The sequence below is a fragment of the Vigna unguiculata genome, chromosome 2, assembly GCF_004118075.2.
Source record: "Vigna unguiculata cultivar IT97K-499-35 chromosome 2, ASM411807v1, whole genome shotgun sequence".
Taxonomy (NCBI): Eukaryota; Viridiplantae; Streptophyta; class Magnoliopsida; order Fabales; family Fabaceae; genus Vigna; species Vigna unguiculata.
This window is the reverse complement of record NC_040280.1, coordinates 21,734,119-21,761,583: the sequence shown is the minus strand read 5'-3', so window position 1 is coordinate 21,761,583 and position 27,465 is coordinate 21,734,119. Positions and strand designations below refer to the sequence as shown.

At 30.6% G+C, this 27,465-nt stretch overlaps 2 protein-coding genes across 2 annotated transcripts; one reads left to right on the top strand and one right to left on the bottom strand.

Moving 5' to 3' along the window:
- Positions 1-9,171: 9,171 nt before the first annotated feature.
- LOC114173113 (tetratricopeptide repeat protein 38) lies at positions 9,172-13,942 on the top strand. Its single transcript, XM_028057337.1, has 14 exons — positions 9,172-9,427; positions 9,565-9,717; positions 9,818-9,916; positions 10,604-10,705; positions 11,324-11,467; positions 11,834-11,928; positions 12,004-12,133; positions 12,220-12,324; positions 12,715-12,821; positions 12,897-12,948; positions 13,157-13,246; positions 13,336-13,420; positions 13,499-13,563; positions 13,652-13,942. The coding sequence occupies exons 1-14, from the start codon at positions 9,335-9,337 to the stop codon at positions 13,736-13,738; spliced, it is 1,407 nt and encodes a 468-aa protein (XP_027913138.1). The 5' UTR covers positions 9,172-9,334; the 3' UTR covers positions 13,739-13,942.
- A 398-nt stretch (positions 13,943-14,340) lies between these two features.
- On the bottom strand, positions 14,341-16,781 carry LOC114173112 (LEAF RUST 10 DISEASE-RESISTANCE LOCUS RECEPTOR-LIKE PROTEIN KINASE-like 1.5). Its single transcript, XM_028057336.1, has one exon. It carries the CDS (start codon positions 16,552-16,554, stop codon positions 14,734-14,736), a length of 1,821 nt encoding a protein of 606 aa, XP_027913137.1. The 5' UTR covers positions 16,555-16,781; the 3' UTR covers positions 14,341-14,733.
- Between the last annotated feature and the right edge of the window lie 10,684 nt (positions 16,782-27,465).

The following is a 27,465-nucleotide window of genomic DNA, read 5'->3' as shown; positions in this document are numbered from 1 at the left end:
CCCAACACGCAATTAGTTATATTTAAGTATTAAATAATCTAAATAAACTCATACTCTTAAATATGTAACAAACAAAACAACGTCTGGTCATTGTAAATGAAAATTGAATTCAATTAGTTTTAAATAAAATCCTAAGTTTTTTGTTAGTAAAAAAATTAGAGTGAGAAAAGTATGGTAGTGAAAATTAATATTTAACTTGTAAAATTATAATATCGTATGATTTTATGTAATATTTCTAATTGAATCTCACAATAAATCATTATATAGTAAAATCGTTAAGAAGTCAAACAAAATTTTAATCATTAAATAAAATTATAAACGTTAGAATCATTAAACAAAATCATAAAATTGTATGAATTGTCATTTTTTGTAATGAATGAACTAAGTTTAAACAAAATCTAAATTAATTTAAAGTTAATGTAATTAAAAACTTGCTTTATTGTATATATTATCGGCCAAAACACTGTTTATTTAAAAACTAATATAATTTAAATTTAAATTTTTCTATGATATTTATTTTCTTTTTTAGTTGACGAGATTTCAATTAAAACAAAACACAAATCCAATTAAATATTTATTTTTATGTTTGGACTCATTTTCCATTTATATATTTTCAAATATAAATTAAATACTCATAGATATTTTAATAATAAATAGTATAGTAAATTTAAAAATAATTTTTTATATTATTATGTTAAAAAATAAGTTAAAATTATTCGTTATTCAGTAAAATGAGTGAAATAGTTTTATCTCTATGTAATTGATGTGAAATTGGATAAAAGAAAAATGGTTGGAGTGAATGTTGAATGAATATGTGACAGGATATAGATAGAAGAGAATCACGTCAGATTATTTGCACCATGCGAGCCTGTCCGATTCACACACAACAAATATTATGGTTTCAATGTTTTTTCTAAAGTGATAATAGAAATATTGGTTAAATACATTTGAAATATTTAAATTTACACACAAAATTAGCATTTATTTTTGTTTCAAATTTTAAAATATTTTTGTCTCCAAATTTAAAAAGTAAATGGATATAGATTTTTTAATTCCAAGACGTTATATTTTGTGTTAAATAATGTTTTTGCTACGTTAAACATAAGTTTAAAATTCAAAAAATTAACCTAATTGATTAAAAGTATTATACTCGTTCATTTTAAAATTTGGACACTAAATTATATCAAAATTTAAAACATATATGTAAGATAACTTTTCTTTTTACGTGTTTTGGTGTGTTGATTTTAGTGAATAAACTCAATTATTTTTAGTTTTTATCTTGCTCAATTCTCGAGTGAGTTTAACGTGTTTTGTATTGTTTTGTATTTTAGATATTTTAAGCTTGTTTTACCTCTAATATTTAATATGAGTGTGTTAAATAAGTTAATAGGAAACTTTTGTGGTAGAAAAAAACAAACAAGAATTCAAGAAAGCATGATTAGACAAAAAAAGATTGATTTTAAGGCAAATATTTACGTTGGGCCCCACTAGAATTGCGTCCAGCGTCACAAGGACAAGAATTAACCAATGCTACTTGAGAGCATGGAGTCGGACAGTGGAACCTAGGGTTAGGTGCCATGTGCAAGTGAATTTGCAGGCACCTGGTGATGTATAAGTGACGTCGGGCGATGGCTCATTGAAGTTGTTGTTTCACAAATTTTAATGATAAGGTCAGGTGGTGCTGAGATGGTGCCAAGTGGCAATGACGTTGATGTGTCAAAAATAGATATTTAAACATGTTTCTGGCGAGGCTTTTAGGAAGATTCTCTTCCTCCAAGATTTCTCTCCACCTAGAGCAACTGAGAGAGGCTCTTGGAGGTTGTTTGGGGTGTTGGGAAGCTCTCCCACTCCTCCTTGGGTCCTCAGTCTTCATCCATGGTGTTTTCTCTCTTTTGAGGTTGACGAGGGAGAGGATCTGCGAATTGGAGGTGTTGATGCAAAGGGGAGGCGCAATTGGAGCATGAAGTAGCTGCCAAGAACCTTGGAAGAGGGTTTGCATCTTCTCTTTGGTTTCCATTTCTTCCCTATCTCTTATATTTGTAAACCCTAGGTTCTCCACCATGGAGTGTTAACCTTTTTGTTAAAATTAGATGTAATGAACTGAATTCTTGTATAATGTGTGTTGTTAATACATATTATTTTCCATTTCAATGTTAGTATTTGATTTTTGTGCCTAATGTTCGTTGTGGTTTGATCAACCATGGCTTGTTTGTGGTTGAGGTCTTGAAACTTGTATACCTAACGAAACTTGTATCTAGGAATAAAACATGATTAATTAGTAATCCTAAGACTCTTAAACTTAATGCATGATTTCACTTCTTGAAGATTCAAGAAATTGGAACTTGATAAGTTATCATTGCTCAAAGTCTCAAGGAATATGATTTGAGTAATCTTGTGAGTTGATTTTGACTTGAATATGAGATGTTTGTGAATGCATCAATAAGAAGTGAATGAAATATAATCTTGACAAGTGTAAATACTCTATGTTAACTCTCTTGTTGCACACCAATTGTTTGATAAAAATACAAAGAGTTTCTTTCTGTTTTTTCTGAACTTTGTTTTCTATTTGAGTTGTGAATTATGAAAGCTTTTATGTGTTGCACAAGTCCATGTGAAGAGAACAATATTTATTACTTATTACATATGTGATCGGTGCATTTATTGTTTTTCACTATCAATGACAAAATTTAAGAACTAAAAAGATGTTAAAGCCTACAAATAAAGTATACTTTGATACTTTATTTATATCGTCAAATCCCTACAAGACTTAGGCTGTGTTCGTATGAGTAGATGAATTTGAGGGAGGGTGTAAAGATGAATTTGCGTGGATTTGAGTGGATGAATATGTGTGTTTTTTTGAGTCGATTTAGAGGTTAAAATGAGTAGATTTGAAGATAAATTTTATAAGAGTTAGTGAATGATTTGAGTAATGTGATAGATAAAAAAAAAAGTTTTAATAGATAAAATTTTAAAATTACCAAATTAGCCCTAATGATAAAAATAAAATAAAATAATTATTAAAAGAGTTAAAAATATTAAAATTTAACAATATTTTAATATATATATATATATATATATATATATATATATATAACAATATATAAAGGGGATTTCTTTTTTTGTGTCCACTTTTTAAAATACCGATTTTATCCTTTAAATATAATAATTTATTAAATTTTAAAAACTTGACTGTTACTTTTACAAATTTTTTATAAAATCATATATCTCTGTTTCTTCTCTTCTTCTTTATTTATGAATGGTTATTCTTTTATCTGTTCTGATATATTTCACTTTATTTTTAATAAATATAATTTTAATATATATATATATATATATATATATATATTAACTTAATAACATTATAATATTATCACCTACTAATATAATATAACTTTGTTTCTTCTCTTCTTCTTTATTTATCAATGGTTATTCTTTTATTTCTTCTGATATATTTCACTTTATTTTTAATAAATATAATTTTAATATATATATATATATATATATATATATTAACTTAATAACATTATAATATTATCACCTATTAATATAATATAACGCATATTTAAAAAATCATACACACAGGCGCTATTGCGCCTGTGTTATGCTAGTATTATTGATTATTATACATAAATTTAAATAATAATAATTATATATATTATTATTTTCAAAACCATTTTAATTATTATACATATTCATATATTTTATTATTATTAATATTAATTATTATTTTATATATAACTAATTATTAAGTTTAAATATATTATTATCATTTATTATTATAAATTATTAAATACGTTTAAACATCAATAATAATAAAAAATTATTATTGAATAAAATAAAATATTAAATCTTAGCAAAATTTTTATTACTATTATTAATTATTATAGACATTTATACAAATTTTGTTTTTATTAAATATTATATACATTATTAAAAATAATTATTATATATATAATTTATTACCTCTATTATTAATTTATATATATATATATTATATAATAATAAATAATAATATATATGTATATATATAAAATATAATATAGTAGTAAATAAATAATTAAAATTATTAATAATTAATAACATACAATAAAATATTTATTGTAAATAAATTAAATAATAGTATATTCTGATTAATTATTATATTAGTAGATATATATTTATATAAAATTATAGAGGGTATAACTGAGAAATGTTTACTGATCCACTCAAATCATTGCAAAATAGGTTGGATGAATTTTTGAAAGTTATTCACAAATCTGTCTACACTTTTTTTTACAAATCATGTCATGCGAACATAAATTTTTTCTAAATTCATCCTCACAAATCGTTATCCACAATATTATTCATGGAAGCGAACAGAGCCTTAATACTTTTTAATTGTATAATAATTTAAAATTAGATGCAATTTCAGTTTAAAAAAACATATTAAAATTGTAATTTCAATTAAATTCAGTAATTAAAATGAATTTTATATTTAAAATCGTCAACAACTTTGCATTTTGTAAGAATTTTAGGTATTCGATATATACTGGAGAAAAGTTATCAGAAGAGGATAAATTTTATTATTTTTATTTCTCGTATATAATTTTATAAGTTTCTATGGTCGTATTATCCTCTATTTTTATATTTTTAAATATTAAGTTTCTCTTTCGTTTAATATTATTTTAAATTTTTAGAAAAAAAATCTTATAAAAATTGATAAGTAATTCCTTTGATTATTAGCAAATATATGAAAACATAGTTGTTCATCGATCACACATCTTATATTTTATTTTTGGTTAAATCATTCTTTTAATTCTTCTATTTATAAAAAAAAATAATCAAATTAGTTTCGATAGTTTCGATAGTTTTCAATTTGATTCAACCACTTTCAAGTTTAGATGACATTTCACTTTTAAAGGCATTTTCCTTTCTCAGCAACAAATATGTTTATATCATTACACTTCATAAATAATTTAAAATTATACTACGAATCTAAAATATTCCTGAATTACAAAATTTAAAATTATCTTAAATACATTTCACATTATCTATAACAATATATAAAGGAGATTTCCCTTTTTGTGTGCACTTTTCAAAATACCGATTTTACCCTTTAAATATAATAATTTATTAAATTTTTAAAAATTGACCGTTATTTTTACAAACTTTTTATAAAATTAGATGTCTCTACTTCTTCTCTTCTTTTTTATTTATCAATAGTTATTCTTTTATTTGTTTTGATATATTTCACTTTATTTTTAATAAATATAATTTATATATATATATATATATATATATATATATATATATATATATATATATTTAAAAAATACATATACAGGCGCGATAGCACCTGTGTTACGCTAGTAAAATCTAATTTTTTTATATTAGATACTTTGAAATGTAATTCAGAATTACATAATTTAAAGTATAATTTTATTAAAAATATAAAATTACGTAATTTAAACTAATTTTAAAATATATAATTCAAAATCATATATCAGAATTATATCTTAAATATTTTACATTATATAATCTAAAACAAGAAAATGGATTTTTCTCTTCGTTAAGACTTGTTGTCATATGTACTCCTACAATTTAGCATAAAAATATTAATTCAAAGATATCTCTAACTATTGAAGGCACCTTTATTGTAAAGTCACAACTTATTAACCAGCTATGATGAACAATGTCTTGTACACCGTAAAAAGTTTCAAAATATCATAATCCACCGTAGTTTAGCAGTAATGGCTCAAGAGTTTGAAACGTATAAAACAAACTTAAAAAATAAGGTATTTTATTCAAAATTTATTTTTCAAGCTTTTTCTATACAAAATTATTTATTAAATTATCATAATTAATTTTATTTAACATTTTTTTCAATAAATAATCAAGTTAAGTCGTCTCATCTTTCTTAAAACATTGTTATGTTAAATAAATTATTATTATCTTTAGTTTTGAGAAACTCCTTTCGACTGAAGTAACTGATACTGAAATTGTTAACATTATCCTAATCACAAACTACTTCTCTTTCTATATTGTTGCTTTCATCTATATCTATATTGTTATTATATTGTTCATTCAAAGAGCATCCACATGTATTTTTTAATTCATTTTTCTTATGTATTTTTATAAATTTATTCATAGCTCCCTTCTACGATGTGATTAATGTCTCAAATCTTTTTTTTTTTTGAATAGCTTGATTCAATCTATATATTTTTATATGAAATAAAAATTATAATATATAAAATACTACTAAAGATAATTATATAAAACGAACGTATTAAAACAATAAAACCTGATTTTGGTTATCAAGAAAGTAAACTTGATAGTAGATTTGCAATATTTTGAAGTCTCAAACATCTTTCTCCTTCTCAAGTTTCAACTTTTTCACAAACCTGCAGAATTTATTTTAAGATTAATCATTAATAAAAATAATTCAAAAAAATTATTGTTCTTCGACAATAAGTGGGCAAGATATATGAAAAAAAAAACTCTTAAAACCCGTAAATCGAAAAGTACCGAAAAACAATACTGGACAGGAGAAACACATTTCTAATTCTAATATAAATCCAAAACAAAATAAAAATAACAGCAACACAAATAGAAAAAAAAACATACTAACTAGAAATGAGGATGAAAATATTGGTACATACAGATAACATGAGATTTAAGATGAGAAGATTCAAGTAAAATCCTAAAAAAAATGACTCTTAGGAGAGTATAAAATAAGAGAGGCGAGTCAGTGAGAGGTAAAAGAAGAAAATAGAATACATATTTATTATAAGAGAATAAAGATATCACTAATTATTCTCCTCTTCGTAAACAAAATTATTATTTACTAAAAAAAATTTAACTCATTAATTATAATTTTTAATACCAATAAAAATTATCAAGCAATAATAATTTAATTAAAATTTATTTTTAAACATAAACTTATAATTAATTTAATAGAGCTATATTAATAATAAAATATTTTTTTCTTAAACATAATTTTATAATTAATTTAATAGATGTTTATTAGTACTAAAACAAATTTGAAGCATTTTTTCCTAAACATAATTTTATAATTAATTTAATATAGAAATATTAGTAATAAAAAAATTTGAGATCTTATTTTAATGGAGGTCTAAAGCGATTCTTTACTCATTCTACCTTTGAGCCAATTCTGTCCCTCAATTTGACAAAACTATAAAACATTAACATCTATGTTAATTAGTGTTTAGACAATCAATAACATTTTAAAACAACCTTGACTAATTAAATATCAACAACAATATAAGTTCACCCTCATGAGACATATAACTAAAAATCAACTAAGAATATTATAAGTAAATGATAATCTCAACATATATATTATCATTATTTACATATTTATTATCCCAATCTTTAACCAACTTGAATGTTATGTCAAAAGAATACATTTTGATCATATAAATAAGAAAAAAGACATCTCAATCATAAAGAAAGAAAAGATAAATACAGTTTGATATATTATCTCAAGCTTGATTAATGATTAACACAATTTCAAATACTAAAATTAATTTTAATTAATATATAACTTCTTTTTCAATTATAAGAACAGTGTCATGGATTTAAAATTTTATTTCAGTTAATTAAAAGTAATAACTTCATACTTCATCGCCTTTTAATAAAACCGTAAATCATTATCACACTTTTCATATTAACTTATGCTGCATTTAACATTATGAGGGTATTCCTTTATGACAGAAACCAATAAAGTAAAATTTACATCTTTGAATTGAACCTGTTAATTTTATTGAAAAAACAAAAACAGGACCTATTAACAACCGGTTAAGTGTAAAATATAGATTTATATAAAAAGTATATAAATACAACACGAAATTAGATACACTTAAGTATTAAATAATATAAATTCATACATACTGTTAAACATATGTAACAAAAACAACATATTTAGTCATTCTAAACGAAATTGAACTCAATTAATTTTAAATTAAATGCTAAGTTTGAGTTTTGTTAGTTAAAATAGTAGTGTGGAAAAAGTATTACGGTTAAAATCGAGTTTTAACTCGTAAAAGTATGTATAGTAGGATTGTATATAATATTTCTGATCTAAATCTTACACTTGATCGTGTATAGTAAAATTGTTAGAAATAAAAAAATGTAAAATCATTAGAATAGTCCAACAAAATTATAAAATTGTATAAATTTTTTTTTTTCTAAATTGTGTAAACTTTCTAATGAACAAATTAATTTAAAACAAAATTTAATTCTAATTTTAAGTTAATATAATTAAAATTTCACCATATTGTATGTATTGTCAGTCACAATGCTATTTAATTAAAAACTAATGTAATTAAAGTTCATATTTATTTTTTCAGTTACAACATTTATTTACTTTCTTGATAAATGGGGTTTAAATTAACTCAATTAAAAAGTAAAAGTGTTTTGTGTTATACTTTTCACCTTTTCGATTGAATGAGTTTTAATTAAAATAAAACTCAATTAATATATATATATATATATATATATATATATATATATATATATATATATATTCATAACATATTTTCATATACAATAAAATCTACAATGTATTATGTATATTATACTTTTCTGGTTGGTTCTTTACGATTTTAACCATAATTTCGATTTAATTATTTTGGAAAAACACTATCAAAGAATATCAATAATCATGAAAATGAGTTAATATTTTGTAAGAAAAGTTAAATGTATTATCAATATGAAATATGGTAATAGTTACGAATGTTGGAATTATCAATTGGTGAGTATAATAAAAATAAAAAAATTAAGTAATATATAAGGAATAAAATCTATAAATTTATTGTCCTAAAATTTTTATTTATAAGTAGTTTTACTTTATTATTTATGAATTAGATTTTTATCAAGTTAAAATTATCTTTCGGTGAATTTTTTCCTCAAAAGATTCAAGAGTGATCTTAAAGTTGAATATTGTTTCAATAAGAATCTCTCAGACAAATCTATGTATTATTCTTCCTCAAAAGATCTATCATATATTTATTAAAAAAAATTGTTCATTTTTAATATAGCTTCTCTCCATTTAATTTAAAGGGTTCAAATATCAATTCCCAACTTAAACTTTAACTTGGTAAAAAAAAAAAACTTGAAATGATATATAAGTCAACCTTGTAATTACACATTAGTTAATACTACCTTGTTCTTGTTACTTGTCAGATAAGATCGCACTCTAGTTGAGTTTCTCAGGTTGCTCTTCTTTATCTCTTACCTAATTAAACTCGAAACCTTAACCAATGTTTTTCACTTGAGAAATTAGAAAGTGAAAGACAGAGAGAGAGAGATAGAGAGAGGAAAGGAGTGAACAACAATGGAAGAAAGTGTGAAATTGGACATGTGGGGATACCAGGTCGCAACTTCTTCGCAGGCCTGCGTTTCAGCCATCAACTCCTACTATCATCAGGTCACACATTTCACAACACCCCCTTTCTCTCTTTCGCTGTATTATGAATTCTTTTTTCGGTTTTGATTTTGACTTTTGTCTTTGTCGAAACTCTTTGATATCAAAACTCAAATGGGGTGCGTCTCCTTTGAATGAAGGTTCTCATCTATGGAAGAAAAAGGTCTGTGATTCTGGAAGCAGTGGCACATGACAATCACTGTGTCTTGGCCAACATCTTGGCTGCACATTTCCTTTACTCGCCTGATTCTTCTCGTGCTCTCACTTGTCTGCACGCCGCTCAGTCCCACCTTGTACCTTTCCATTTGCATCTTCTTCTTTTTTTCGTCTATTTGACTCTTTCCACCAAAAAGAAAACCCCTTTGATGCGTTTTTGTAATTCTGCTGGTACAGGATCAGGCCACCTTGTACGAGAAACTTGTTTTCGATACCATAAGTTATTTGCTATCCGAGGATAGAGACGACGATGTAGCTCTTGAATTGCATTCCAAGGTGAGTGACTCAGTCGGTCCATTTGACTCATATGCAACTCTCATCTGTTTGGGGACCAATTTGATGTAAAATGACAAAATTGGAAAACCTAGTTGATGCCAAAGTTGTCATTGAACTGTAGTGTAGTTATATATTTTGGATGTTTAAACTGATGTCTCTTTTGAGGAGGACCAAAATAAGCACAAGTATTTACTCAATATTCAAGAATACGGAGATTTTCATACTTTGTACAAAGTTCGGTCTTTGTTAAGTTGAGATTGATATCTAAATTGCTGAAGTTGTGTAGAAAGTTATATTGATAAGCATTACTATAGTGGCGACAGCTGATGAATATTTTGGTATCAACTGCATGACTTGTACACTAGAGAACAGGAAAGAATCCTGAACAAAAAAGTATATCCCATAAGGCATTAAGTTAAGGGAATAGAAAGTAAATCTTGGCTTTAAAAATTGATGTTTTCACAGGACACTTTGATATTTTGTTATTCAGATGTGTTGAAACTGAATTTTGAACCAGGTTAGATGACCTTTTGCTAATTGTTTCTTAGAAAGTTCTATCTGAAGGGGGGAGTTCACTTCAGACTTCAGAAATGTTTGCCAATTGTATCTGCCTTCACAATTCTTTGGGATTCATCTGATTTGCTATTCAAACTCTTTTGATTAATGTTGCTTGTTTTTGTTTTGAAGCTTCTACAAGAGTTCCCAAGAGATCTGGTTTCTCTAAAGAGAGCACAAGTCTTATGCTTCTACATGGGTCTACCTGGTCTTTCTTTGTCTCTTGCTCAACAGGTTCCATCCAATTACAGAACATTTCTGTTTTCATTTCTTTCTTTGTTTTCTTTAAAGAAGTTGCAAAAATGTTAATATAATAGATATGGATTCTTCTTTAACTTCTATACCGGAGGAGTAAAAGGGTTGTACTTGTACATCTGAAGCTCACTAAATCAGATTATAGAACAGTTTAGTGTTACTCAGAACTGACTTTCATTATTTTTGCCTTTGTTTTGGGTTGCCTGGAGATGCTAAGATGAGATTTAGAAGCCTTTCACAGCCTAAATTTGGTTTCTTGTTAGCCATGGGAATATATAATCAACCTAGTTCTTAACCCAAAATTCTCTATTGATTTGACATCTTTTAAGGGATAATTAGTCTTGTTAGCTTTTAATTGTTATTATAACGTAATTTTATGATGCAAATATCCAAATAGGACCAAACACCAGAATATGGAACATAATATAGTTTGCTTAATTAGAGTCCATCTTTATCCTACCCTATTGTGTAATATTTGCCATCCAAACAAAATGTAACTTTATATTAGTTATCAGTTGAAGGAGAATTTGAGTAGTTTGCTGCTTCTTTTCATTATTATTGATGAAAAGTGATATCATATCCTTTTAAGTTTTACAGGTTCTTCCTGAAAATGAAGGACAAAACTACATATATGGCATGCTTGCATTCCCTTTACTCGAGCTTGGGCGGATGGAGGAGGCTGAGAAAGCTGCCAGTAGGGGATTTGAGATCAATAAGGAAGACATCTGGTCACAGCATGCTGTAGGTCAATGTAATTATTAAATATGGGAATATTTTCTCTACCTTGAGTAGATGTACTTATTACTATCTTTCAAGTTTTTTACTTAACAATAAAGATTTAGAATAAACCTTAACTTATTCTCTTTACTTTCATGACAAAACAAGCTTAAGCTTTCTCTGCTGCTATGTAAGCAAAAAGGATGTCTAGAGAAAAATCAAGCAATTAACCATTGATTAGGGAATTATCTTAAGCTTTAGTTTAGGCATAATGAAGTCACAGTTTGTGAACATATGATACTGTTAATTCAGAAATAAGTTGTAACAAGAAATTTCCATAAGTTATATTTTTGTCCTAAATTAGTGTAATAAATGAATTTTGTTCTGCAGTTATGCCATGTGTTTCAGTACAAGTGTTGTTTTAGAGAAGCTGTTAAGTTCATGGAAGAATGTTCATCATCATGGTGTTCTGCTTCATCTTTCATGTAAGAATTTTATTCGTTTAACCATGGTTCTGTCTAACTTTCTAGTAATCAGCTAAAGAAAGTTCATTCTTTCAGGTTGACACACAACTGGTGGCATGCAGCCGTTTGTTACTTAGAGGGTAATGCTCCTACACAAAGAGTGTTAGAGATATATGACAATTATATATGGAAGGAGCTAGACAAAGATGATTCTATGAAGGCAGAGGTATGCGATTTCATAAGCTTTGTCTTTACCAGTAGTGTTTCTTGCTTTCTTCCTTTTCTCATAAGTTCTAATATCTTGGAATACAGGTTTACTTAAATGCTGCTGGTTTGCTTTTGCGGTTGTATGTTCGAGGTGAATTGGATATCTATGGTGATCGTCTCAAGTTGCTTGCTGAATGTCTAACTAATGAAGTAAGTTAAGATACACTCTACATGTTATATGGAATCAAGGAAAAGGTAATATTGTATGACACAGTATGAAAATGGATATATTGATCTGAGTTTTGTATTCTAGTTCACCTTTTCTTAGGTTAGTTAACTGTATTCTCTTTCTATGTATTAAAACTTACACTAGATTTTACATTATTCTGGTGACACTTCCGGTTTACAATTTAAATGAAAAATACATTACATATAAAACATGAGATTGAATGAACTTTCTGTGTTTTTTAGTGGTGATTTTTGAGACAGATTTTGAGTACTTGCTCAATTATCTTGTTGGGAAACTTTCTTATTTGTGCAGTTCAAGGATATTCACTGTGTGTTTCTTGCGCATTTCATGGATGTATATTAAATGTTCAGGCAAACTGGCATGTAGAGTGGCACTTTGATGTCTTGATACTTTGGACTTTGGCAAAGGCTGGAGAAATTTCTAAAGCAGAAGATCTTCTAAAGGGCTTAAAAACCAGGTGGAATTGTTATATTTTGCGTAAGTAATTGAGATACAATGTTGCATGAATTGTGATATATTGATGTTATCTCAGGTTTTTGAGGATGACTAAAAAGAAGCAACAAAGAATGAAGAGAGGAATGATGGTATGTATGCTTCAGTAGCTGCTTCGATGAACATATAAAAATTCTTTAGATAGCTGTCTAGTTCATAGCTTAAATTCTTTGTTCTACGAGGCAACGCAATAACACCATGCTTTGTACTGCTGTTGTTGCTTTTAAGAGTGTTCTCATTAACTAAATCTTTTCTATCTTAATTGAAATCTTAACCTCCATTTCTCTTGCATAAACTCAGCTTGCAGAAGCACTTTATGCGTACGGAATGGGAGATGAGAAACATGGACTCGATTTACTTGATCCAGATTTCGATGCCACTGATTATAAGGTTGGACCCATAAGCCACTTTTATGTACTGTGGCCTCACCTTTTGTTGATTTTTCAACTTAACAAAATATCAACTACATTGTTGTGAAGGTCATTGGGGCATCTGATGAACAAGTGGACGTATTCAATGAAGTTTGGTACAACATGTTGCTGAATACTGGAAAAGCGTCGAAGGGTAAAATCTCGAACTTTTTCTCTGATGTTCAAACCCACGAATCTTCTTCTCTAACAATTATGATGAAATTCATCACAGCAATCGAAGTGTTGGAGAAGCAAATCAAGAAAAGAGATGGGGTCCCCTACTTGTGGCGTCTACTAGTACGTGCTGCTTTGTCTTTAACCATTGTAGTTATGGTTTTAGAGCATTTTAACGTTTATGCGTTTGAATTACGATTTCTTTTTTCAGGAGAAGGGATACAAATTAGCTAACAAATCAGAAGAAAAATTTGCGAACGAGAAAGCCACGTCTTTGGAGAATCGTTACTTTAACTGAGGGAATAATCATAGAACCGACTCGTGACCGGTTCTTTTGTATGTGTATATTCACCATGTCAAAATCCAATACTTCATTGGGTAAAATAGCATAAAAGATTAAGTGAAACATAATCCATAAATTCGTGTGTGTCTGGACGTAAATTAAGAAACTCATACTGTACTTTTATTCTCAACACAAATTATCTTCTAAATTTTGATAGGATTCGTAAGTGTCTGCGAATGATTCGAAAACACACGATCGGAAGTTCCTAACTTTTTTACCAGAACATGACCTAAAAGATTTGTGACATTATGTGTTGGATGAGACTTCCGAGGTGGCGAACAAGCAACAACTTCGCATTGATTAAGTTGTAGGAAAAACAAAAGGTGGGCCATGGCCGGTGCTATGAAACCTCTAATTTCGAATCACTAATCACGGAAAGAAAGATAGTGCTGAGTAGTGATTTGTAAGTTGACATCGTCGTCACAAAAGGGTTGTTAGAAGACTTTTTAACCGAACATCACCAATGTAGAAATTCCACGTCAAACCCATTGTTCCTCACCTTCACTTTACTCCACCATATAAAGAGAAGAGGAAGTTATTTGCTATAATCGAAAGCGTTGAAAAATTTAGTTTGCCAAAAAGTTATAGAAGATATGGTATATTTACGGTGTGAGGTAGTACAAAATAAGAGAGTGGTAGACGTTACATAGACACTGTTGACTATTTAGCTGAATTTGGGTAAGTTCCCACGGCCGTACCGGTACGGGATCACTGACATTTTCCACCGCTTGACGTTACGTAACCACACGCAGAATAGAATAAAAATAAAAACCCTCGTGCGTTCAATTCCAACTATTAACCTCATCATAATAACATATTAACTTTCACAAAAAAACAACTCATCATGGTTTCGGTGGGGTCAAGTCAACGTTGTCGTCCGACACAAGTGCAACTTCGCAGTCAAACTCCACATCACCACAAGGCCCCATAATAAAGAACCATTCTTTACTTCACTCCTTCGCCGCCACCGTCCGACTCCGCACCCGCCGCAGCTCCTCCACCACCTCCCTTGAATCCGGCCGGTCGTCCTTATCCGCCGCCACGCAGCGGAATGCAAGTTCCGCGACGGCGGAGACGCCGTCGCTGTCGCCGCGTTTAAAAACCGGATCCAGAACCTGGTGAAGTTGCCCCATCTGGATCCTGGAAACAACCAAATCCGCAAGCGCCATTTCGCGCTTGTCTCTGCTCTGGTCCACCGCTTTCATTCCCGATATAAGCTCTAACAACACAACTCCGAAACTGTACACGTCGCTTTTCTCGGTCAACCGGAACGAGCGGTGGTAATCTGGATCAAGATAGCCCGGTGTTCCTTGCGGCCCGGTCCAAACAAACCCGTTCGAAGACGACGTCGTGTCCTGCACCACCAAAAGCCGCGACAACCCGAAATCTCCCACCTTGATCCTCATATCCCTCTCCACGAAAATATTCGACGACGTGATGTCTCTGTGGACGACCGGTGGAACCACCGAGAAATGAAGATACTCCATCGCTAACGCCGTTTGTAGCGCGATGTCGAGCCTCACCTGCCACGTCAGAGATCCTTTGCGGTGGTGCAAATGCTCCGCCAGGGTTCCGTTGGGGATGTAATCGTAGACCAGGAGAAGCCCCCTCGGGTCGCTGCAGTAACCGTGGAGCTTCACCAGGTTCGCGTGGTGGATCGAGGAGAGGATGAGGATCTCGTTACAGAAGGACTTGGTAGAGAACGCAGCGGAGGAGTGGTGGCGGTGGAGGTACTTCACCGCCGCGAGGCGGCCGTCGCGGAGCTGCGCGAGGTAGACGGACCCAAACCCGCCGTCGCCGATTTTCCGCTTGGGGTCGAAGTTGTGGGTAGCAGCAGCGAGGTCGTCGTAGGAGAAGACCGGGGGCAGTAGACTGGCAGAGCGGTGGAGGCGGAGGAAGAGCGTGGTGGGGTCTTGCTGCGTGGCGGCGGAGGAGGCCTTTGATCTGGCAGAGCGGAGGATGGCGGTGGCTACTGAGATGAGGAGAAGCAGGGAGGTGATGGCGATGACGGTGCTGAAAAGGGCCATTTTGTTCGGTTTGAATTTGCGAATCCATGGTGGGGCGAGGGTGGATTGGGAGCGGTAGCCGAAGCAGAGGAACGGTTTGTTCTGGGAGGAGGAGTTGAAGCCGCAGGTGCTGTTGTTGGCGCGGCAGATGGTGCAATTAGTGAAGTAGGGGTCACGGCTCTGGTCCCAGTCGAGTTGGATTCCGTTCTTGAGGAACTGTTGGAGGAAGCCGAGGATGTCGGTGAGGCAGGGGGAGTCTGAGTACTGAGGGGAGTGGTGGGTGGATCTGCAGTCAGGGAGAAGGTGGGAGGGAGATTTGATGAGGTGGCACTGGGAGGGGCAGTGGGAGCAGTTGGGGAGGGAAGGCGGCGAGCAGGGGCGGAGGAAGGAGAGGCGGGAGCACGTGGCGGCTGAGACACGAAAGGGGGTGGCGGAGAGGTTGATGGGGCGGGTAGGAATGAAGGAGAAGGAGGGACAGTTGGGGTGGGGCGTTGGGTTAGGGCGAGGGGAGAGGGTTATGGAGGAGGTGTTGGAGTTGTAGGAGAGTATGGAGAAGGAGAGGTTGTTGATGGAGATGAAAGAATGGGGGCTGGAACAGGTTATGTGGAAGGAGGGGTGGCCACAGCCTGGTGTGGAGGAGAAAGGGAAAGGAGGGTGAGAGGAGAACGGAGGACACGGGTTTGTGTTATTGGAAGAGCATGTTTGAGTGTTGCAGGGTCTGAAGAGGGAGAGGAAGAGGAAAATGATGACGATGGAGGAAGACATGGACGAGAAGAAGATAGAATCATGGATGGAAGGGATCTGTTTTAACCGATGTGGGATCTGGATTTGGAAGGAGTGGGGTTACAGTGAGTGTTGTGTTACCATTACAACTACTCCTAGGTTCTATTCTATTCTATGTTGTTGGACTTGGAGAGAGAGAGAGGGTTGAAACAAAAGAGGGTCACGTGCAGCAGTGGGACAAAAGACAAATACTCTCTTCTCAAAATAGAGTATAAGTAATTACCTTTTAAGTAATTATGTTTTTATTCGAAGGTTCAGTTGTTTATGTCTGAAATTATTTTCATAAAGGAAACATAAAGTAAGAGATTTGCAAAAGTGGTCTGAAGTTTCCATTAATTGTGTTTTGGGACCATTAGATTCAAACAAAAATAATTGTGGAAAGAGGGAAGTGTTGCGCGCCACTCCCGCTTGGTGGGGCCTTCCTGCTGACCGCCGGAATTCATGTCTTCTTTTCTGACTCTCCTTTTCACTGTTCTAAGCAACTTCTTTTTTAACTTATAAAAAGAAAAACAACTTACCTATTTCCAATGGTTACTTCCACAAGTATTTTAAAATGTAGCATCACTTAATGCACCACACCGAACGAACACGTATTTATTATGTTTGGAGTAACAATAATAGTTATGAATATGCCATTTTCACTGAAAAATATTTTTAAAAGTTATGATACTTTAGAAAGATATTAATCTACTATATAATAAATACAGTAAGTAGCGAAGGAGCCGTTGGAGAAATATAAAATTGCAAAAAATATACATTAATAATAATCTTGTAAGGTACCCTTTTATAAGTCACACATCTGGTTTTTAAATTAAAAAAATAATTAAATGTAAATCATCGTCTTATTCGAGATGACATATGAAAAGTGAGCAAATAAAGATAAAAATAACAAAAATAAATTTATATTAATTAAAAATATAAAAAAAAGTAGAAGTGAATAGAAAAGAGAAAAATTAGAGGAATTTTCATAAATAATTTTATCAATTTCATAAAAAAATGTGTTAATTTGATTATTTATAAATTGATTAAATTGTCTTCCTATTAAAAAAATTGTGTGGTTAGGTGTTATAAAAAATTTAAATATATATTCTGTGTTAAAAAGTTTATCACATTACAAGTCAAGCTGGAACATATTTTAAATTTAAATGAAAATAGAATTATGTTATAAAATATGAGTAAATTAAAATAAGTTGTTCGTAAAGTGTAACGTTCCGTTTAATCAACAAACATAATTAACGGAAACGTCGTACAAGATAACATAATAATGCAGTCCTGAAGTTTTAAACTTAACTTCTTACCACTCAAGGCACACCACGGTGCCACAGGAAAACAAGTTATAAAGTTTAAGAGGACCATAAAGAAATCAAAAGTCAAACTGATACATGGGTCATAGCCCTAAAGAAAAGCCCAACAAGACACATCAAGTCCAGCCCAAGTGAACTAGGCAACGGAATCCTCTCTCCCCTGTTGACCACGAGTACCTCTCGCATTTACTCCCATCAATAAATTGATGATCATCGCAGAAGTTGAAGGATAACATACAAGACATTCAAATAAGAAAGGGTAAGCTAGAGCCAAAAGATGTTTTACCATACAATCAGATATACTTTCACAGTCAATATTGCATACATCACCCAAGCATGTTATGACCTTCCAAAACAATACACTCAGACTCGACTCGACTCATCCGGATACATATAACCTGGTTGGATTCAGTGGATGCTTGTACTTGTGGTGGATACCTCTACTCACCCCCGAGCTATGTGTTACAAGTGTTACAATGAACCAATTCCCTCACACACAAGGTTAGCCCTTAATGAGTTTCAGGCCTCCTGCTACTCCCACCACAGGAGTCAGTCCACTCTAAGTGAGACTAACTGACTCCCTAAAGCGTCAGAATGCAATCCTTACCTTGAATCCTTATCAAGTTATACAGATGGGGCACCACCATGGACACCCACTAACAGGGGCCATGGAATTACGTCCTGACCACTGAAGCGCGAACCTGAAAGTCTCACCTAGAGATTCCAAGGAATTACGCACTGACACGGACCAATCATTCTCAATCAATCAAGAAGGGTTTAACATGCACACACACACACACGCACACACACACACACACACACACACACACACACACACACACACACACATATATATATATATATATATATATATATATATATATATATATATATATATATATATATATATATATATATATATATATATATATATATATATATATATATATACATGCCAGTTCCTCATAATCCACCTTTTTCATATTCCCAGTAAAATCCATACTGACCCGTTATTCTCAAACCATAAATATGGAACTCCATCTCATATCAATACCATGCCACATTGATACCAATCACCTCAATTAGATCACAGCCAAGATCATATCCAACCCATCATTTTCAATCCAAAGATCACACAATTATTGCATACTTAACCCATTCATGCTTTAAACAGAGTAATGAAATCATGCAGTAGACCACCAGTCAATATATAAAACACAACAAACATCACACCAAAACATGCATTCGCCTCGCCTAGGCTAGGAACCCTCGCTTAGGCGAAAGGGTTCTTTCGCTCAAGCGGCAGGCCCTCGCTTGGGCGAGAACACCAACAGTGAGGGTTGCTGGAACGTGAATTCTCGCTTAGGCGAGCCCCTCCTCGCCTGAGCGAGGCCACCCCTCGCCCAAAAACAAAGTCCCTCGCCTGGGCTAAAAACCGCAGCGACGAGCCAAAGCCCTCACGCGTTCTCGCTTAAGCGAGCCCCTCTCGCCTGAGTGAGATGCCTCGTTCAAACGAGAGCTCGAGTGTGGTTCTGGTCTGCCTCTGCAAGTCTCGCCTGGGCGATACAGGCTCGCTTGGGCGAGAACACACGCTTCTGTCACTGTTTTCCCTACATTAGTCACACCCACGATTCCATACAACACACCAAGGCATTTTATGCTCTCGTAGTAACATACCAACCATAAAATCGCAACACAACAATAGGACTGACAACAAAACGAACTACAAGAGTAGGGTCTAGCTTCTCTTACCTGGAAATAAGCTAGCACAAGACTCCTAAACACACAACTAGCGAGCACAACAGCTCCGAGATCAGCTCAGTGAACTGTAGATACGCAGAACAGAGGGGGAAACTAATTTATTAGCAAGGGACTTTGGTCGAGACCAAAACACTAGGAATAGAATAAAAGAAAACAATCAGGAGGTTAACTTACTTGAGTCAATGGAGTCCTTATGGCTCAACGTAAGAGGGGGATTTGAAACCCTAGCAGAGGTTCGCGACTGCTCTAAGAAGGAATGGAGGAACTGTTTCTGTAAAGTGAGAGGGGATGGAAGCATTAGGGCAGACTTAGGGTTTGTTGTCCCCTTTGGACCATCCCTTAGGCCCAATAGTTTGGGGCAACCTTTAAGAAATAAAAGGGGCAGAAATAAAAGTGGGCTTGACATTCTCCCCAACAAAAGAATTTTCGACCTCGAAAATGAAACTTACCAGGCAAACAGATGTGGGTGTGATTTCCTCATATCCTCCTCCAACTCCCAAGTAGAGTCACCAGTCCTCCGATCCCAGATGACTTTGACTAGATTGACGGATTTTCCTCTACGTTCCTCAACTCGACTCTCCTCCAAGGTGATGGGTGGTACTTCCACAGTAAGGTCCTCTCTGATCTGTATGTCCTCAGCTTCCAACACATGAGCCAGATCAAACATGTACTTCCTCAACTGAGACACATAAATCACCAAATGAAGGTTTGCCAACTGAGGGGGTAAAGCTATCTCATAAGCCACCTGCCCAATCCTCCTCGTGATCTGATAGGGGCCAAGGAACTTAGGAGAGAGCTTACCTAAGCGGAGGGCCCTTCCCACGCAGTGATTCGGGTCACCCTCAAGAACATATGATCGCCAACTGCGAACTCCAAGGGTCTCCTTCTGCGGTCTGCATAAGCCTTCTGCCTACTCTGAGAGGCCTGCATCCTATCCCTCACCATTCTCACCTTCTCAGTAGTCTATTCCAACAACTCTGGTCCAACAAGCACTGCTTCCCCATCCTGATACCAACATAGGGGACTCTAAGGTATTTTTCATTTTATCATACCTTTAATTATACATTTGTTTTCATTTGTGCAATTTCTTTCAATAGTTTATAAGACACACATTTGTTAATTTTTTAATATTTTTATTTGTTGTTTATTTTCATCCTGTAGAATACTATTTCGATATATTTTATCTAATTATTTTTTATTTTCTAACTCACTATCAATTATACTGTAATTCTTTCACTATAATTATATAAATAACTTTTATTTACTACAATATAAAAAATTAATGTAATTGTCATGGATATTTTTTTTCACCATCCAACATATATTGGAGTTCAAAAGACATAAGATCTATGTTAAAATTTTATTATGTTTATTATTTATTTTTTACGTCATCTTGATCAAGTGATGCATTATAACTTTTATTAGTGTATAAAAAAGAGTTTCATTAAAATTTAAAAAATTGAAGTAAACAAACATTTAAAATATATTTTAATTTGAATATTTTTTCCTTTTATATTTTTTTAAAAATATTTTTAAATTTTATCAACTAGGTTTCATTAATGTTTGCAAATTTAATAAATATTTTAGTTCTCATGAAATTTTATTTGGTATTCTAATGTAAAATGTAAACAATTATAATTTATTTCAAAATATTTGATATCGAAGAAACAATCATCCTCCTAATATTGAATATTTGATAATATTATGTTTTATTTACCATAATTTTTTATTATTTTATAAAAATTAATTAAAATTAATATTGAAGTAGTAAGAAAATGGGTACGGGTATGAGTACGAGATTATACCCGTTACCCGGTGGAAATGGAGATGAAACAAAAATTTGATACCTCTTGGATTTTGATATGGGAATGAGGATGAATTTTTTCTATGAAGAGAGATATGGATAGTGAACCCCGTCTCCGCTCCGACCCATTGCCATCTCTTCATAGGTATGCATAAAAAATCTTTGTACGTGCATGGGCTTGCATAAAAAAATAAAAAGAAAAAATCAAGAATAAGTTGGTAATGTCTAGGACTGGGTAAATCATACTGAACTGCATTGCACTATTAAATACTGTACTGAATTGAAGAATAGTTCGTCTGAATTGCACTGAACTGAAAAACAATTCAGACGTTTTTTTTTTCTAAAAAACTGAACTGCACTGAACTGTACTGCACTATTATATGAACTTAACTGATCTGTTATAAACCAAAATGTTTTACAAACTGCATTACTTCTGAACTGAAATGTATTATTTTTTAATTGAATTACACTATTTTGAATTTAACTACACTACTCTTAAAGTTTGTACTATTTTTTAACTATTTTTTGAACTGAATTGTACTGATTTTAAACCAATTGCACTATTTTTGAACTGAATTATACTATTTTTGAATCGAATTATACTAATTTTAAATTGAATTGCATTATTTTTAAACTAAACTGAAGTACACTTAAAAACTCCATTGATATAATCATGATTTAATAACTTTCACGTTTTTTATTTTAATTTTTAAAATTTTGATGGTTTGAGGCATATATAATTTTAATTAGAATTGGGATTAATGCAGAGTTTTTTTTATCATTCTCGGTTTTAATTTTTTTCTTTTAGGAGATACAATAGTTGGAAGAAGAAAAAAAAAATTAAAATGAACGTGGTTTGATTAGGAAAAACAAATATATAATAAGATAATGGGAATATTTTTCTTTATTTATATGTTTAATACTTTAAAAATAAAATATTTAAACTTTAGTTATAAAATAATTATTCTTACTTATTTTCTAAATCCTTGCTCGAAAAAAAAAATAATATATATATATATATATATATATATATATATATAAAAGCTATTATAATATATTTAAACATCATTATTTTGTTAACTTAAATAATAAACTTATTTGATTTTATAATAATTATTTTTAAATTATATTATAATATAATTTTTAATTATTTGATAATATAAAAAATTTTAAATTGGTAACATATCAGATTAAAGTAAACTTTATATCTTCGACGGTATATACATAATTGTCAAATATAATGGATAAATAACATTGAAATAATTTACTTACTCATTTTGCTTCCTAGCCACTATTTTATTAGACTACAAAATAAACTATATTACGGTAATAAGTTGAAAGGAAGAAATAAAAAAGGCAGTTCAGTTAAGTGAACTGCAAAACAACAAGTTTAGTTTCTTTTAACTGAATTACATAATAGTCCATTTTAGTTTTTGTTCAAAATAGTTCAGTTTTTCTAGTATAAAATAATATGTCCAATCCTAGTAATGTCATGTGTATGCTAGAGGATATCAAGGCAAATCATCTCCAAATCAAAGGTTGGAGCTACTCTTCTCAATAGTAAATCATCACCTCCAAATTATATCAAATCCTCCGTATCCAAACAAAGGTGCATACCCTCTCTCCCTCGCTCACATCCGCAAATAAAAACATTACCTTAATGTGTAACCCTCACTTTGTCATTTCTATCGTTTGTATCTTCTTTTTTCAAACATTTAAATATTAACATTTTCCTTTTCAGAAAAAACATATTCTCATTTTTACTTTATATCAAATCATATATTTAAATTATGGTATTTTATATCAAATAAGACACTTAATACTGTACTAAAAGTTGTAGTTAAAAGTATTAGGTACACTCAATAAGTCTCTCATTACTTAGGAATCGAGGTTAACTACAGTTTAAATACTACTATTTTCCTCTACCTTCTGAGACGTCTTGTAAAGACAAACTCGTGATGGAGCTTCAGCTGCTCCAAAGCAAACAATATATCGAAAATGTGGTTGTTTATCTAATGGCTGCCAGACGGACTTGAATCAAATCAGAACAAAAAGTTTTTTTTTACTTAAAAAAGTAGCAACTCAAATACCATGATAGTATTATCTTTTGTTTCATTTGACCTCTTAAGGGACTATTGATATTACTTATACTAACCTCCCTATCAATAATTGTTTTGTTAGAAATTGAACTCGTAATCTAAACTGGAATAATTGAATTGAATGTTTAATAGTTGACTTTGATACCAATTAATGTCACTACATTAATTTTTTGTTGACAATTGTCACACTGTCACTCTAACATTCTCTGGTTTTTAGATTTTTTTCCCTCTAGCACAATTTCGATGAAAAATTACAAGTATAGCACACTATACATAAATATTACACAGGTAGTACACTTTTTGGTTGACGTTGGAAATTCGGTCCTCAAGGACCTGAATCATATGCCTCTATGCTTATTCTACACTTGACGAATAATTTGAAGACGGGAAGACATTGTCTTGAGGGCACAAATTTCCCAATTTACTATTATAAGAGTTTAAGTATTTATTTGATCGGAATAGATTATAGATGAGACAAGAGATTTATGAAGTTTTAAGATATTAGATAATTCAAATTCGTGTAATATCTAGAAGAGAGTAAATTTTATTGAGGGTTAAGTATGTTTTTAGTCCCTGAAATTTGACTCAAAATTGGAATTCGTCCCTGGTCGAAACTTTGATAAATTTTGGTCCCTAAACTTTAAAAACGAATGAATATAATCCTTTTAACCCAATTTTGTTAACTTTTTTTTAGGTTTCGAACGCATTTCAGAGTGAATATTAAGCCGAGAATGTGTCAAACGGCATAAACAACTCCAATATTTACTGAGAAATGCGTTTGAAACCTAAAAAAAAGTTAACAAAATTGGGTTAAAAGGACTATATTCATTCATTTTTAAAGTTTAGGGACCAAAATTTATCAAAGTTTCAACCAGGGATGAATTCCAATTTTGGCCCAAAGTTCAAGGACTAAAAACATACTTAACCCTTTTATTGAGGATGTTTTGAATAAAGATAGAATTCAAACATCACAAGTATCGATCAAGAACTCATTTTAATGGAGAACCCGGTTCTTAATAGACTGAGGAGGTTAAAGATATAGTTTGAGTACCGAAAGAAAAAAAAAATCGAAGAAAATGATTTACTATAGGAATACAAGAACAAATTAGTTACATTAAACATGATTATGTCAATATCTTATAGGTATATTATGGTAGTTAGACATTTCAATATTAGATAATATATTACAAACCGTGCACCTATGGTGAGAAAACATGACTTAGTATCTTTTATAAATTGGTGAATAATTAAAGAAAATTATAACACAATTTTATTTTTGATAAAACAATTTTTGAGAACGAAAATTTTTATATGTGGAGAAGAATTATAACATCCAAAAATTTTACGATGTAATTTTTTAAATATAAAATATGTCACAACCACATTATTTATAAATATTTTATTATTTAATATATATATATATATATATAATTATTAGAAATAATACTGGCCATAATAAATAAAAAATAAATAAATTATAAATGGTAAAAATAATAGTAATACTAAAAATAAATAATAACTACTGGTGCAATAATGATAACAAATGTTTATATAGAAAATAGAATAATGTAAATATTTTAACAAAATAATATAAATATTTAAAATATTATATAAGGCATTTATTACAATATGAATATATAAATACAACAATCATAAATATACATAAATATTAAAACTAATTAACTAATAGCAACGTAATAATATAATAGTGTTACTACAAAACTATATGCACGTTTGTTTAAAAAATATATATGTATTATAAATATATAAGTTATAAATAAATCAATATAAATAAATATATTATAATTACATTATCATTAAATAAGATAAGATAAATATAATATTGTAAGAAAAAGATAAGACTTTAAATACCACAAAATAACTAGTATGTATTAATAAAGAGTAAAATAAAGCAAAAGGAAAATTTGCAAAAACTTAAGTTATAATTACTAAAAGAGAATACAGATAATTACCAATCTTATCTTATCTCCACGTATGAATAGATAAGATCCGGTTAATACATTTGTTCTTGGTTATAAAAACCTAACACTATAAAAAGAAGAGGGAAATTAATTATAGCTATTACAGAGAATGAATTTATTTTTATGGATAGAAGAAGAATAAGTAAGTAATAAAAGAGAAGGAGAAAGAGAAGGAGAAAGGAAGAAATAAAAACATATACAACAGGTTTACGATTTCTTTCGTATGGTTGAGGAAGAATGTGTGTATGTCGTTTTATCTTTTTATTATTTAATATCTATTTATAATTACTTTTATTTATATATTTATGTTACTTTTATATTTATATTAAATGAAGTGTCTTTAATTTTATTGTCATTTATATTTATTTTTATTCACGCACACATATTATTCAATTTATATTTATTTCACTGGTCCTCTTATTTTATTTATATTTAAATTTGATCTTATTTATTTTTATTTATCTTCATTTATACACCGATCATATTTATTTACTTTACATTTCTATCCAATTATTTCCACTCAAATAACTTTGTTTTTATTTAAAACTATATAATCCCTTATTTTATATTTTGAATGAAGGTACGTAAGAGCAATGTTAATCTTGTTAGATCTAAAACAAAATATTTTGTATAATTTTTTTTAGGACAATCATCTTAAAAGTAAGGGGAAGAGACATCTATCATTTTATCTCTTTACCTTTATTATAATTTTTTGATCTGTTCATAATTATTTTATTTTTATGTCTACGTTAAGTGAGGTGTCTCTAACCTCATTCTAATTTATATTTAGTTCTCGATCTCATTTATTTATTTATATTCATCTTCAGTTATACACCGGTCTTATTTATTCAATTTATATTTACTTTCATGTATTTATTTATATTTATCTCCAGTTACGTCGTGTATTGGTCTTTTTTATTTATCATATTTATCCTTTTGTTATGCACAAATCCTATTTATTTATTTATACATTATATGGTTTAATATAAAAATAAAATTTATGACAAAAAAAGATTTGATATTGTGGATGGAGGTATGACCTTGGAGACTTAAATAAGTGGATATTACTCAAGATGAGATGTTTTTGGGTTACTTTATTGACCATGTTGAGACTCATTTATTCTTGGGATACTTTGTTGGCCATGTTGAGACTCATTTATCCTTGGAATACTTTGTTGACAATATTGAGACTCATTGATCATGTTGAGACTCATTTATCTTTGGTTACTTTGTTGGTCATGTTGAGACTTATTTATCCTGAGTAACCACTACAAAATATAATAAATATAATACATTTATTATAGTGGGAGGTGTAAACCTTGGGGATTTAAATGAGTTGTTAGCTCATCTATCCTAACTAACCACCAAAAAATATAATACATTTGAGTTTACATTAAAGCTGGTAAAATAATTACATAAGATTAATTATAAATGATTTACTTTATAGAATTTGTATATGACATTATTTGAGTATGATTTGTGTTAATACTATGTGAAGAAATTTATTTGTTTTATTTGTTTTGTTACAGTAAAATTAAAATTTCACCAGTTTACCCTTGCGTTTTTGTGGATGTGGTTTTCACCTACGATGATCGTATATTTATGTCGATATGCGTAAGTAAATGGTCTTGCAGGTAGTATTGAGGATCAATAACAAGACTGTGAGTTGGTGAATAGGAATGGATGCAAGTATATATGTATATACCTATATACCTAATATCAGCAGTGCCTCATTGATATTAAATATCTTATTTTTGAAAAATCAACTTATAATTTTGGAGGATCGTGAATAATGTAATCTTTCATGAAATCGTGGTAGGTGGGAAAAAAGTCCTGATTTTTACCATGTGACACAAACTTTATGAGAACTTTAAGTTTGATCGTTAAAATATTGATTTATTCACAAAATATATTTGTTATTAATGGTAAGAAGAGACTTATTA

What these genes read in the sequence shown, in the direction of transcription:
- LOC114173113 (XM_028057337.1), top strand. Translation starts at nt 9,335, where the DNA reads ATGGAAGAAAGTGTGAAATTGGACATGTGGGGATACCAGGTCGCAACT. An exon ending in CTAAAGGGCTTAAAAACCAG is followed by an intron (nt 12,822 to 12,896) that starts GTGGAATTGTTA and finishes ATGTTATCTCAG; the next exon opens with GTTTTTGAGGATGACTAAAA. An exon ending in TCGATGCCACTGATTATAAG is followed by an intron (nt 13,247 to 13,335) that starts GTTGGACCCATA and finishes ATTGTTGTGAAG; the next exon opens with GTCATTGGGGCATCTGATGA.
- LOC114173112 (XM_028057336.1), bottom strand. Translation starts at nt 16,554, where the DNA reads ATGTCTTCCTCCATCGTCATCATTTTCCTCTTCCTCTCCCTCTTCAGA.